Below are 14,419 nucleotides of genomic sequence, written 5' to 3' on the forward strand. Positions count from 1 at the left end.
GGAATTTGAATATAGAAGTGGCAAAATGGTATGACCTTGTAGATCTACTGTGCATTGGAGACTAACCTTAAGTTTTCTGTCTATTTGCTCATTTTAGCCTATGGGCAGAGCAATGAATAATTTAATTGGCATGGCCAGGCTGCCCAACATCTATGTAAAGAGGACATAGAAGCAACCCTACCGGCTTTGGGCCAGTCTAGCTGAGTACCTGGTCTCTGGCAATGGAAACTTAGGGAGGGAGAGAGGAAAGGAAGCAGCCTGAAGTGATATCCCTTAAAATATTCTCGCAGTTAACAGCAATTGCTGCCTCAGGGACTTCTTTGCTCAGAGGTTATATAAATGTTTCCAACAGCCCTTGATGGACTTTTCTGTCATGCAGGCATCTAATTGGTTTTCTAACCCATACAAGCTTTTGGCAGGTGCAATATCTTGTAGTGATGAGTTCTACAATTTAAGCATGTGCCATGTGAAAAATTACCTTGCTTTATTCATTTTGATAATTGAATTTGATGTCATTTAGTTCTTGTATTATGAGAAACAGTGAACAATCATCCACTATCTGTCTTCTCCTTGACATTCCTGATTTTGTAGACTGTAGACCTCTATCACATTCCTCCTCATTCATCTTTTTCTCCAGGCAAGAGCCCTTTGATTTTGTTGTTCTTCAGATGGAAACTGTCCCATGTCTTTGTTCATCTTAATCACCCCTTTCTGAATCCTTTCTATGTCCACTCTATCCTCCTTTTGAGCTCAGTTAATCTGAAATGGAGTGATAGTGTAAACAGTGTTCGTATTAAGGGCACATCGTGGATTTATTCAGAGACATAAAGACGTTTTCAAGGCTAGTCTCCATCTCTTTCTCACAGCCCTTTTCCCTACATCTCTTGCCCCTCCTGCCCCTGTTTTAAAAGTCAGACACAGTAACAATTCACAGCAATGTTTTAGACAGGTTTGTGCATGTATTTGGTACAAACAAACAAACAAAAATATGTGCATTCTGTTTCATAGAGCTTACATCAATGCAACATAACTTGAATCACAAAACAGAAAAACTCTGGCTAATAAATACATCTGAGGATGAAAAATAAAAATCTATACATAAAAAATTCCAATGTCTGCTAAAGAAAATGTACACTTATATACACACTGTAAACAATAGTAATGCAACCCAACTGCAGTTCAGCTCAGGCTGACAGAGGTCTTCCTTCCTCCTTGAACAGGACTTATGAGGGTCTACTGAAATAAAAGCCACTGTTCACCACCCTTAACACTAGGTTTGCTGAAGCAGCAAGGTCTGGTGATGCAATAGTGACACACAAGCCAGCATGATGAGACGAGAGCTGCTGGGTAACCCAGGTACAGGTGCTCTGGGCAATGGTCTGCTTGGCAAATTTGGAGAAATGGGGCCATAACCTTGGCTGGTCACACTGTTGTGAGCCCAGAGAACCCAATGGAATTGGAGCAAATTTATCACCTGAAGGTGTGAGCCTGTTTTCCCAAAGCTGGGAGAGCTCTGAGGTTAAGGGATTTAGAGTAAAATGCACAGGTCTAGACACCTAGGCCATATTTCCTCCCCGGCCAGCAAAGACAGCCCCGATCTACTCGAAGCTCTACACATCCAGCTTCAGAGCCCCATCCAGGCATTGCCCCTGCTGGTGCGTTTTGCTAAACCACACTGCCAAGGGGAAAGGGAGGGCCTGGGTTTAAATGGGAAGCAGGTGTTTTGCTTGAATGCAGCACAGCAGAGTTCAGGACTTTCCCATAATATGTACTAGCGCAACCTTTGGGACTCTATTAAGTGCAGGCACATCCATGTGCTTAAACTTTACCCTCTTTTTCTCTCCTGTAACTCTACAAAGAATTGGGTTGGAGAGGCAGTAAAACCCCAGATCTTTCCTCCTTTCTCTACCTGACGCTTTCAAGTGACTGGAGGCTGTAAATGTTTTGAAATTGGAAAGATGAAAGAAGTAAATTTGAAAGATCAGGGTGAAGTGTAAGCAATATTTTTAGCTCCTCCTTGGGAATAAACTGCTTGCCGGCAGATGCAAAAAACCCCCGCAAACCTCCACTTCATAGGAGAAGGTCTGCCATTTTGGAGATGACTATATACACAGGTGTAGTAAAATGTGTACTTGTATCTACATGGTCATGGATGAACATATGTTGCCACATACTATGGATGTCTGGCTGGATTCCCACTGAGGCTGAGAGACATCAGATAAAAACAATCCAGAGCATCAGAGAGCATTTAACAGCAGATGTCCACCTTCCCATTGACCCGACTTTCACCTCTGTTTGTGCAGTTAACATTTTGAATAATCTCAGGACCTGATTATGTTTGCATCAGCTCATCCTAAACTGTGCCTTGAAATTGCTTACATTACACTTGCATGTGTCAGACCTGCAAAATGTTGTCACCAGAAGGGGCCAAAAAATGCCGATCGGGTGTATTTACTCCCTCTGATGGTACTATGTGTGCACATGCATCCAGAGAGGAAGGTGAGATGAAAGAGGAGCAACCCTTATTATGCCTCACGAGTGTCCTTCCAGGCACCTCCACTCTGGCCAGGAAAACTCTTCAGCAACTACCCTCTCCTAGTGCTCCTGATGACTTCCCCACTGAATCTCCATTGCCAGCAGTGGGAATGGTGGGTGTGCTCTCCCCTCAAGATGGGCACCTAAATCCAAAATTTTCCAGGAACCAGTGGAAAGAGCAATCCTTACACTGCAAAATGACGTTCTGTGTTATCCCATCATCACACAGGGTCTCACTTCCCATGAAGGCCAAAGAAACAGCAAAAGAAAAATACTTTTCCCCACAGGGGTCTTGGGCACTTGTTTTGGTAGGTTTGAACCTTGCAAGCTGGAAATCTCTGACTAGTTTTGCAAACATGTGCAAGCAGTAATGAGTTTGGATTCAGCACAAGTGTGGTGCTGCTCAGGCTTCTTGATGGGGTTAGTTTCTGGGGGGAAAATACTTGGACAAAATCTGCAAATGTTTGTGCAGTAATTTGTCCAGTATAGAGTCCACTGCATTGAGTGAAGGGCAGAAGGGTGTTATGGGTGTGCAGATGGGGAACACTCAGGATACCATATCTCAGTATGCAATATGTCACTCTTGTTCCCTTGAAAAGTAAAAGCCTTTCATCTCTTTTGGTAGTCACCCTTAGGATGATTAGTTAGATAGGCTCCATTCATGAAAGACCCCTAATGGGTTTGGAGGACAGCGCTGATGTGGGTGAGTTTCCACCCAGTATGCATTCAGTATCATACCTCCATCCCTGGACTTCATGTTCCTGTTCTTTATTTACCTTGTAGACTGGGCTTGAAATGCTTTGCCTCCGATTCAGACTTCCTCTCCAGCATCTGAGTGTCTCGGGCTTGGGCCCACTGCTAAATCTAATGTTCATATGTTATGAAAACTCCTGGGCTCATTGTCTGTCTGGAATGTGATAAAATCAGTGCCTGAAATGCATGGCTGAGCAGAGTGCGAGCAACTAGATTTCTGAGCAGCAAAGCACAAGGTGCAGTGAGCCTGGTTGGGGTAGGCTGTGTTGTCACAGCTCTGTCACTTTATTATCCCAGCGAGGAAGTCATGGTGCCTTCCTGTGGGGAGCTCACACTCCAGGACTGTAAGTGGAGAAAAGAAACCCTTATTGACATCATTTTTTGTCCACACTAGCAGATACAAAGAAGGTCAATTACTGATAACCACCAAAGGCTTCAATGTCAAGCACATGTGAAGTCACCTGGGAGAAGAGTCATGGATATTATCCTGACTGGGAACAAGATGTGTTTACACGAGGGAGCTCTCATTGCACTTCAGCTCCATTTCAGCTTTGACCAGTAAAAATAGGACTCAGACTCAACCATCCCACATTTCCTGAGCCATAGGGCAGGCTGAGTTTGGACCTGAGCTGAGCCCCTAGGATGCATCTTTATTTAATATTCTTTGAGAGAGATGGAAATTCAGAGTAACAAGGGGAGAGAAAAAGCCTAGGATGGCCGACATCAGAAGGAATTGCTTTCTCTCTGTATTACAGAGGGAAGGGCACTATAGCAAGGCAGATTGCCAGCTCATTTTGGACTCAAAGGTGAAATGAGAAAAGCGTAGTAGGTTAGAACTAGAGAAGAGAGACCCTCATATCCATTGGCATCAGTGTATAAATTGGGACAGCTGCTCTGACCTAAAGCCATGTTACGTGGACCTGGCAAAGCTGTGGTCATTGTAGACACAACAACTGAGAGCCATGGTCCTCCCCAGCCTGCTTGGGAACACTGCAGTGTTCTTGCCCTGGAGAACAAAGACCTGGGCTAGAGGTCTTGTCCAGCCCTGCGGTCTGCAAGCTCCCAACCCATGGACTGAAGAGCCAGCTGCCAGTTACCACTTGACAGCCTCCTTTCTAGATGCCACCTCTGGAAAGAAATGTGGTCACATGTGCTAAGGCAAGGTTGGCATCTTCTGGGGTATTATCTTTCTATTGTATTTTATGTTGTTTTTAAGGCAAAGGAGATATCCTGATTTCCCTTAATTGCACAGTTTCTTCCAAAGACAGATAACCATCCCATTGGAGGAAACAGTTCTTTTCCTAAGGCCCCACATATCAACCCCACATCTTCCCCCTTCTGCCATGGCTCATTAAAATGGGATATGCCATTGGTTCTTATTTGAGGAACGCATAATCCCAAAGAAGGGGCTAACCTCCATGTGGGAGATGCTTGTATAACCTTTGAGTGACCATGTTTTATACCTGATTGCTGCTTCCAGTCTGCCTGACAGACCTACAGATGACATCCCTTTGTGTTTCTGCTAGATACCTCTAAAGAAACCATCAACAGCCATCCCAGGGACTTTAAATATCTGTTTCTCTCAGCCCACAGCAGTCTGTTAAGTCATAGGTTTGATAGTCGATGGTTTCTGTGAAGTCATGAGGGATCCCAATGGAAACAGACTCCACCTCTGTTTTGTAGGCGGCTGTCATCCCTCCTTTGCTGGAGCCACCCCGGATTTTGTTAGAAAGGCTGTTCATTTTTTCCTTCAGCTGGGTGGATGCTGGTTTTTGGAACGGTGTGAGCATTTTCCAGCCCTTGAAGCTGAGTGTTCTTCTCTTACTGACTCTTTCCTGCAAGGAAGAGTTAAATATGAATGAACTGTTCAGGGTGTTAATTCTGGGTCTCAGGTCTGCCTCAGAGTCTCGCCCGGAACTGTTCATGGAGGTCCCTCGCCAGTGGTGGTCATAGACCCGCCAGATGGGCCTCCTTCTCCGGCGGCATTGGCACTTGAGTAGCCTGATGAAAGCTCGCTTGAACTCTTTGCTAGAGCAAGGGTAGATGATTGGGTTCACGCAGCTGTTGAAGTATCCCAGCCAGAAGATGACCTTGAAGACCATGTCTGAGGGCTTCAGAGATGGGAAGAAAGAACCTTGGAAGAGAGAGAAAGAAATAAGGTTAGAGGAGAGGGAACAGCATAGCAGCACAAGGTAGCAAGGGTGGTAGAGGAGGTGACAGGACAAGGTTGAAGATGTGATTCCATTGTTAGGTCCATGGCTAGTGATTGTTTTGGTGAACAGGTTCATGGCCTAGGCAGCCAGATGGAAACAAACGCCTCCCTGGTCTACCAGCACTATGTGGCCAGACCCTGCTCCATACCAGACTGACACTCAGCTGGTTTGCAGGGATTAGTTTTGGTGATGAATGTTGCACACCCTCTGTTCAAGTTTTGCAGTGATGCTAAGGTGCATCTTGAAGGCAGACACCTGAAATGGCCTCAGATAAAACCCATCCCAGGCTTGCAGCTGCCATGGGATAAAACTCTTTTGTCCATTCTAGCCCAGTTTATGCTTTTGGGCTGGAGGCTCCTGGTGGTTTTCTTGCTGAAAAAGCATGAGGTTTTTGTGTAGCCAGAAGATGTCACTGTTGCTCCCTCATGGCCCCACGACTTCATATTACCCACTAAAACCTGAAATAACTTTCTGACTCAGCCCAAACTTCTTTTAATTCTAGGTCTGGATGACAAATCATGCCACCATGTGACTGAGCATTAATTTGTATTTTAGTAAATAACATTAGCTCTAGATATCACTATTATTTTCCCCATGCTCAAAAGTCTGGTGTCAAAACAATAAAACGGGTGCCAGGAGCCAGAAATTCAAGACTGAGACTCCGAACTTCCGTTGACCACATAAAAGCTCCCCAGCTTTTTCCTGGAGAAAACTCATCATATAGGAAACCCAGTACTTTGATTCAAGTAAAGCATTCTTACACCCATCCCTAAACAGCACAGAATTTACAAGCAGACTTCAGTTCAGGTATGTGGGCTACCCCAGCACAGGGCTGTGGCAGAATAAAAAGAGATCTTAGCATTTTCTTGTTATTAGGCAGGGAAAGCATGGAGGCATCTGTGTAGTTTAAATATCTGTTATCTCGTGCCATAGGGCTGAAGTATGTGCTAGCTGTTAATATGTGCTGATGGAGGCATTGAACAAGGAAAGTATGCATGACTGAAGTTTCTATGCTGCAAAAAATGGGACTTTCATGGAGATGCATGGCCTTTATAGACTGGTGTGCAACCGTAAGGGCTGAAGCTTGTGGTTTTGAATAGAGCAATGGGACTGGGAATAAGGGTTTGCGCATGCAGTGTCTCCGCCACGGCTGTATTTAACTGAAGGGGTTATTGCTGCATTGCCTGAAGTGTCTCCTGCTTTCTCCATCCTATCCAGGGAGAGTCAGAGCTTTGCCTTGCCTCGTTCTTGCACTGTCCCCCAGCTCGCCTTCTTAGGCCCACAAACAGCATCCAGTCTTTGGGGAAAGTGGGCCAGCAGTGGGTTTCCAAGTCCGGCATCAGTTTCTCTCTTGAATCTCAGGTCTCAGTAGTAGGAGATGGGTCTGTTTTCCTGCCCAGACTCACCCAGTCCCCGCAGTGCCTGGCACCAGCATCTACAGAGGGCTGTGTGCTCTCTGCAGTGCAGTCCCTTGCTCTCAGCCCTCAGGAAGACATCATTACCCAAAGTCTGACTTGAAACTGGCCATGCCTTAGCTCAGTGTGAGTAGCTGGCGCCAAGGGATGTGAACAAGCATTTAATCCTGCTCATACCCTTGTCAGAGTAGAGGTTCTGCGCCTCAGTTTCCCCTGTAGAGAACGGGGTTAACTATCATCTCTTGTTGCAAGGCTCAGCTCAGCAAAGTTTGCTGCACATTGGCTTCTGAAAGGAGTCACAGCTTTATAGAGTGGTTTTTAACTTTGAGAGAGAGGAAAAGAAAATAGAAAGCTATAGTAACAGAGCAAATAAAAGAAGAGGCTCTTTAAAAATGAATTGGGTAATTACTGCTTGAGCAAGGCTACCTAAGAGAACGGTGCTTGCTCAAACAGGTCGTTAAAATAATAACTTATAGCTTGTGTTTAGTAGTTAATTGCACAATGCAGTTTCTGTGCTATATTGTTTGTTTTTGCATCTAGATGAAAAACACAAACTGGGAGGAAAAAAAAGCTATGAATTCTCTGAATTTCAACTTTGGCTGTTTTTCACACTCTAGAACCTTGTGTACATCTGAAGAAAAGGGGCTCTTTACCATTCTCATTAACATGCAAATAAGCATGCCCCTCGGAAGAGACGTGCACTGAGTGCATCCATAGTTTCCTCATTTCATCACCCTGGGATGAACAGAATTGGGCGAGGAGTCCTCAAAACAGGTTCTTGGCTAGCACCTTGGTACATGCTGAAGCACCAGACTGTCTGGATAGGCACTGGGAGGCTGTGAGTTATGAGTTATGAGTTCTTATTTAGGGAATGAGTAAAGTATGAAAAGCATTAGCCCTTGCTTTCATATACACAAATGCACAGTGAGAACATCTTGAGAGGGAGAGTTTTGGGGCTGGGCTTTGTGGTGGTTACTACACAGGACATAGATGTTAGGATGCCTGGGAGAGAGTGCTGAATATGCTCTCGCTCTCCTGGTGGAGGGAGGATCCTGGCTGCTTCTCCATGTAAGATGCTCCTACCTAGGGTAGGATGCAGCTCTCTGGTCAAGAAAACTGCATGTTGACTTATGTGCTTCTCTGAGGACTTAATCTTTGCCCTACTGCAGTAGAACTTCCAAATTTTCTTCCAAGGTCCTAGCACCTAAAAATGTTAAGATAGCAGTGCTGGGGAGATTGAAAGCCCTATAGGGACTTAAGTACTTTAGACAATTTATAAAAGGTCACTCTAAATCTTGCAGAGCTTGAATCCTAGTGATGGAGCCGTGACTGAGCAAGGGTGGCAGGTGCTGTTCTAACTGTAGACAATTATCTTCAGGAACATTAAGAAATTAAGAAAGTTGCGGGCAAATTCTCAGGCAAAGCCTGCCCCCACTTTGCAAAGTGACTGGAGTCCCAATCATCTAAATGGGATCTGAAGATTTAATTTCTCTCTCTCTCTCTCTCTCTCTTTTTTTTTTTTTTTTTTTTTTTTGGTGGTGCAAAAAAATGAGCCACTATTGGCTCATTGGAAGTGAAGATAAGGCAAAAAAATTAATTTATTTGATGGTTTTACATAATACTTGGATGTGGATGTACAGGACACATGCTGGTACCTCCCTGCAGCAACCTCATTGTCTGCTGGTCACAGGGCATTTTGGGAACAGACCTGATGGGGTTTCCCTGGGTGGGTATCACCCTGCTTAGCTCTGAGGAAGAAATCCAACCAGACACAAATCTCTGATAAGAGAGAGCATGCTCCCCAAAGCTGTAACATCTTGTTTTAGGGGGTTAGTGGATGCATCTCTCCTCCACACACTAAAACACACATCCCCTTTTCATATCCCCCCTTTCTAGGCTGCATGAGCTAGCATAATCCTATGATCTTTCCTTGTCTGCGCTTCTCCACCCTGCCTTCCCTGTGATTCAAAGGTGATATCACTGGATTGTTTGGAGAGGTGCTGGTCTCTGTGTTCAGAGCACAAAAAAATAAAGCAAAACAACAGAAAAAAGACAAATGCACAAATGAAAATGGACCCACGCCAATCTAAATTCTGGCCGTGGCTCTTAGTAAGCAGCCAGAATCTCTGAGCAGGCTTGCTTTCTGCTGCAGCCGGCAGTGGCATCATTGTTTTAAAAGGTCCCTGCTCCACAGCATGTCCCGGACAGTTCATGCCACAAAAATGCTGCAGGCGTGATACTGGGTAGGTAAAAGGAAAGGCCGGAGACGTGCCCCTCCACTGCCTCATCGTCAATGAGAAATGCAAGGACTTGCAGGAAAATTCGCACTGACAAAGGGCCTTGCTATTGTTTGGTGTGAGCTATGTGTGAGGAACAGCCCCGGACAAGAATAGCTTATGGCCAACTGGACCTTGCAAGTGTTGGCAGAGAGTTGTGGAAACAATGAATGGGGAACTATTGCTCACTGCATTACAGAAGGCTGAGATTGGTGAGTGGTGGATTTAAAGGATAGAAGACAGTTTGTCTCACAGCATGTTGCTCAGCTGTGGAAGTCTCTGCTGCAAGAGGCTGTGGGTGCTAAAAGCTTGCACGGTTCAAAAAAGGACTGGACAAACTCAAAGAAAATAAATAACCTACCAAGTGTAAAACCTTCCATTCCTGATTTAGGAAGTTTGAGAAACCCAAATCACTGGAAGCTGGGAGAGTACTTTGGGATAATATGACTACCTACTGAATCTGGTCTTTTTCCTTGATATCAGTATTGACCAACAGGGACAGGGCACCAGCCTGGCCGATCTGATCTCAAGTGATGGTTGCTGTGTTCCCACACTCTCCTCCTTTCCTGCAGATGAGATAACATGGGGCCATTTACGTACAGAGGGCTGATAATCTTGGTGTGCCAGATTACGTTGGTTGGTGGAGGGGAAAGGCATCGCACTGTTGGAGCTTCTACTGAATGTGGCCTCTATGGTCTGGAGATGTCTGAGGACTCAGCCTTCCTTGGGATGTGCCAGAGCAGCAAGGCAAGAGAATTGCAGCTGGTATAGAAATACCCCAGGGTGGGAGGTAGCATAGCTGGAGAAGCTCAGCGGGACTAAAGGAAACAGTCATCATCTCTCTTCCTTCTTTTCTTTCTGACTCTCATGAAGGAAAGAGGAAGAGCTCACACCCTTCATCTTAATTAAATCTAGTCCAAACATTGACGTGCCCCCTTCTGCCTGCTACTCAGGTGTGGATCCTTTCTTGCCAGCTCCTTGTCAGACCCCCACAAAAGAGACCCAGACAGTCCTTGCCTGATACAGCTGCCAAGCTATGGGAGGGAGGGCTGGATATCAGCAAGTATTTCTGTCCATGTGTGGGACTGGGAGTCTGGCCAGCCTTTCCTGATTTTCTCCCCCATCTGCTATTGACCGCTTCCTCTGGGCATCTGTAGGCGTATCAAGGTCCCTAGAGAGTAAACACCTCCTTGCTTTTTGCAGCTGGCGGCATGTCTTGGGGTGATGGGGGAGTTCACTGCTCTCCTCGGATGGATCCAAGAGCTGCTTGGCCTGGGGAGGAGGACAGCATGTTCGCAGTGACTCCAGTGTTTTCCCTCGAGGACGATGGCGTTAGGATATCAAGCGGAATTCCTCAGGCCTGAAAATGTTCCAGCCATGGCTCGACCCCATAAACAATCTGGAGATAAGCGATGGCTTCTGTCACGCCAGTGGAAACCCGAACAAGCTGCCTGTGTGCATCTCTGCGCGTATGCCTGCCTGTTTATTTGAACTTTTCTGAGCCGAGTTCTTCCCCTGTGCCCTGATCCAGTCAGGAAAAAAAGCACAGACAAATCACTTCTTCACTCACTGTCAGATCTGCGTCTCCCAGAGAACTCCCAATAATGCCAAATTCCTCCGTGCTCTGCTCTCCCCCAGTGAGGTGCCCGTGTCTAGTGTGTGGGATCCCCTCTTGGAGGGGGCAGCCTCTGGGGGATGGTGTCCTGTGATGTGCTGGGGCAAAGGGAAACGTGCCATTAGTGACCACTGACGGTGGTAGGGAGGCTGGAAAGGAAGGAAAGACAGGCCAAGGGCTCTGTAAAATGCCAACACAGACAAGAAGGACTTCAAGTGTGAGGGTTGCATGTGGTTTGCCCTTCATCAGGAGAATGATAAGGTAGTAAATAATTATTCTGAATTATTCAAACAATCAGTAAGAATATATTCAATAAGTATATAATTATTTTTATTATTCAAATTATTCTGCTAATTTACTGGTCTAATTCACTGGTCCCCAAGCCTGGCTTCTAACCACTAGACAGTACAGTCACTACGCTGGTTTCATATTTGTCTTCTAAGATGCATCATAACTGCAGGAATTTGGCTGAAATTTCTCCTCAAAGTTCATGTTGGAGCTTTTCTCAAAACAGCCTCCTGAATCTAGACCATTAATATGAGTCAGTGCTTTGAGGATGTTTCCATGCCTGAGAATTGTGGGTGTCTTGTGTGATGCACCTGACTGAATTCAGGTATTGACCAGGTTCCTAGGTTCCTCTCAGTCAGTGACAAAGTCAGTAAGTCACTGACTCAGTGGAGAGGAAGGAGTGATCCATCTCATCCTGAAGTGTGAGCCTGTACTGGGCAGATGGAAAACACTTTATCTCAGCTGACTCAGGTGAGATATCATGGGATATCTCTTACTATCCTCATTTTACCATCACAGGAACTCAAACTCCTGACTCATGTGGAAATCTCCACATTACAGACATTCAAGGTTGCTCCAAGTGAATTTCAGTCTTAATATCACTAGCATCTGGTGGTGTCCTCCTTCTATGAGTCTCTTAGACTGTTAAATCCCCAAATCCTTCCATGCGTTAGTTTCTGTCTTTTGCAGGATATGACAATTTCACCATGGAGTCCACCACAGTGGTGAAAGGTAGAAAGGTAGAGAGTCATACAGGCACATCTACAGAGCTACCTAATGGAAAGTCAACAGGTAATTTCAAGTCTTGGACTGTTCACAGTGTTAATTTGCTTAGCCTGTTCTAGCTTGATCTCTCCCAGATATGTTTGGTTCAGGGAACAGTTCACTCCAAAGACTGCTCTCAAATGGTCGTATGGTTTTGACTGTATTGTCCTTCAACATTATGCCAGCAGGCTTTGCACCCTTAATTGCCTCCATATGCCCTCACGCTCCATCATAGGGTATGCAATGCATATCATCTGTTTCATACTAAAGATCCACTCCGGTGGGCTGCAACACAATACCCCTACTCTTTCAGAGACTCACAACTCGCACAAGATGATAATTATGTCTTATGGGACACCATATGGGGCCTGAGAGAAACTTTGGGCCAGGTGCTCTGTAGTACTTAGCCAGTCTGCTCTAGTCTGCTCTATAGCCTTTGCTCTGGGAGCTAGTGACCATACTCTCTGGTCATTTTTTTTTCAATGGTATAGTTGACCCATAGCAGTTAGCTTGGCTCCAGAGCAAGCTGTAGCTAGTGTTTGATTTGCTGGGTACCGCTGGGAATGTGATTATGTGATACTACAGACAGTTGAGGGGACCAAAGTAGGTTCAACATGCTATATTTCTTGTGGGTAATTAGAGTGTGGTAAACCAGTCTAGGAACAAAATAGCATGTAGCATGCTTCTGAAGTAATAGACAATGTAGAGAGGCCTGAATCCAATAGATTGGGCTGGGAAGGCATTGATCCTTCCCTTGCCCCTGAACGCAGCAGCAGAAAATCTCAAAAAAATTACTATATTCACTGTCCATAACATTCTCCTGTCAAGGAGCCTGATGTCCCATGCTAGCACTACACACAAAGCTCTGTTGCCCTGAACTGAATATGCTATGTTCCTTCATTTATTAGGGAGCTACAAAGAAGAATGTCTTGCTCAGCGTAATAAAGGAAGAACTAATTTCTGCATTGGAGACTGTGGCCTGCCGCTGCACTGAGGTTGATTTAAAGATGAATATAGGCCTGGGTCAGTAGAAGACCAAGCAGGGCCTCCTCTATTTCAAAATTTTATAGCCTTGTGGCATGATCACAGAATTATTTGTCTAAAAAATATATGCCAGCAGGCTAAGGACTGAGAATTTTCCCCTCTTCTTGCTTTTTAACAGGAGCTCTGTGGACCCAAACCAAGTAGGACTAGATAAAAAAAAAGGAGAAACATTTTGGAACTGTACCTAGGCCTGGATACTGCAAACCAAGCACACAGCTCTCTAACAAAGCTTTTAAAATGGTTAAGGCAATGCTTTTGCAAGGTACTGAAAAGCAGGACTGAATCTCTCTTTTACATGTCTTGGAAGGCAATGCTGGCCCATCAGGTTTCTCACGCCTGCAATGAAGCCAGGATCTGGTCTGGCTGGAAAAGCTGCTGCTCACCATTAATCCCAGGCCACCTGATGAACTTGCTGTCACGAGTGCTTTGCTTGCTTTGTGGTGAAGAGCATGAGTAATTCAATGCCTTGCAGAGGGGCTAGTAACTTTGAGCCTGGTATTTAATGTTGTCCTCCCCATGCTCTCAAACCAGGCTATCAGTTAACTCGCATCAACATTGCCCTGCTCAGCAGTAGCTTTTTCAGCTGCGTGGTTCATCCTCTGAGAAGGAGAAGGGCAGGGCAGCAGAATCAGGCCCACGGTATTGCAGATATCTGAACACAATGGGGCAGTAGGATGATGGTGAATGTCCACAGTTTTGGTGCAAGTAGGAGATTACCAGACCACTAGTTTGAAAGCTACTTCAGGAGCACAGAGCAAACATTTATCTCTTGTGGAATCCCAGGCCTGTGCGCACTCAGGTTGCTGCTGTATGGGTATGTGTGAGAGCCCACGTGAGTCTGCTCAGATCTGTGATGGGGAAGGAAAGACCTCCACTCTGATCACTCAGAATTACACGGAGAGCTATAAAGAGCAGTCACAAGATTAAAAAGAAGACAAACATGTAGGTTCTTTTCATCTGACTCCCAGTACAGATTTCCTTAAAGGTAATATTTTCACAGTGTCTCTTATTCTTGGGAAAGCTAGATGTATATGCAACTGTCCATCTCTTAAAGATTTTTGGATAATAGCCCGACTCCAACCACCAAAGGGACTTTAAAACAAACCTTAAAATCATGAGACTCAGCAAAAGGAAATAAATAAAATAAAAAAGAGAAAACCACAACAGGAAGATTTGTCAATCTGGCAAATCCATAGGGAGACATCAGGAAGGTTCTCATTTGTCAGCTGAAAATGAATAATAATAATAATAATAATACGTCTCTTAAGAGAAAGAAAAAGTCCAGATAACTGAGTCACATGTTAAGAACTCTTGTCTTTCTTTATGAATAAGAAGAGAAGACTGGAATCTGCATGCTGATGGTAGAGCAGGCATAACAGAGACCCCAGCGAGATTCTTGCCTGTATGGTTAAACAGAGGAAACAAGCTTGGGGTGGCCTTTGAAAAGAACATTTCCATCTGGGTCAGAACACAATGGCTGTGCAATGTTGCTAGGTTCCCTCCAGGGCATTTCAA

At 45.1% G+C, this 14,419-nt stretch overlaps 1 protein-coding gene across 1 annotated transcript in view; it reads right to left on the reverse strand.

The window, feature by feature from the left end:
* Nucleotides 1–939: 939 nt before the first annotated feature.
* Nucleotides 940–14,419, reverse strand: part of ADRA1D (adrenoceptor alpha 1D) — a 51,371-nt gene continuing 37,891 nt past the window's right edge. The window contains exon 2 of the mRNA XM_062575096.1: nt 940–5,422. Within this exon, the coding sequence (XP_062431080.1) occupies nt 4,854–5,422 (569 nt within the window). The 3' untranslated portion in view covers nt 940–4,853. The remainder of the gene's footprint in view (nt 5,423–14,419) is intronic.

The sequence above is a fragment of the Rhea pennata genome, chromosome 4 (genome assembly GCF_028389875.1).
Source record: "Rhea pennata isolate bPtePen1 chromosome 4, bPtePen1.pri, whole genome shotgun sequence".
NCBI classification, from domain to species: Eukaryota; Metazoa; Chordata; class Aves; order Rheiformes; family Rheidae; genus Rhea; species Rhea pennata.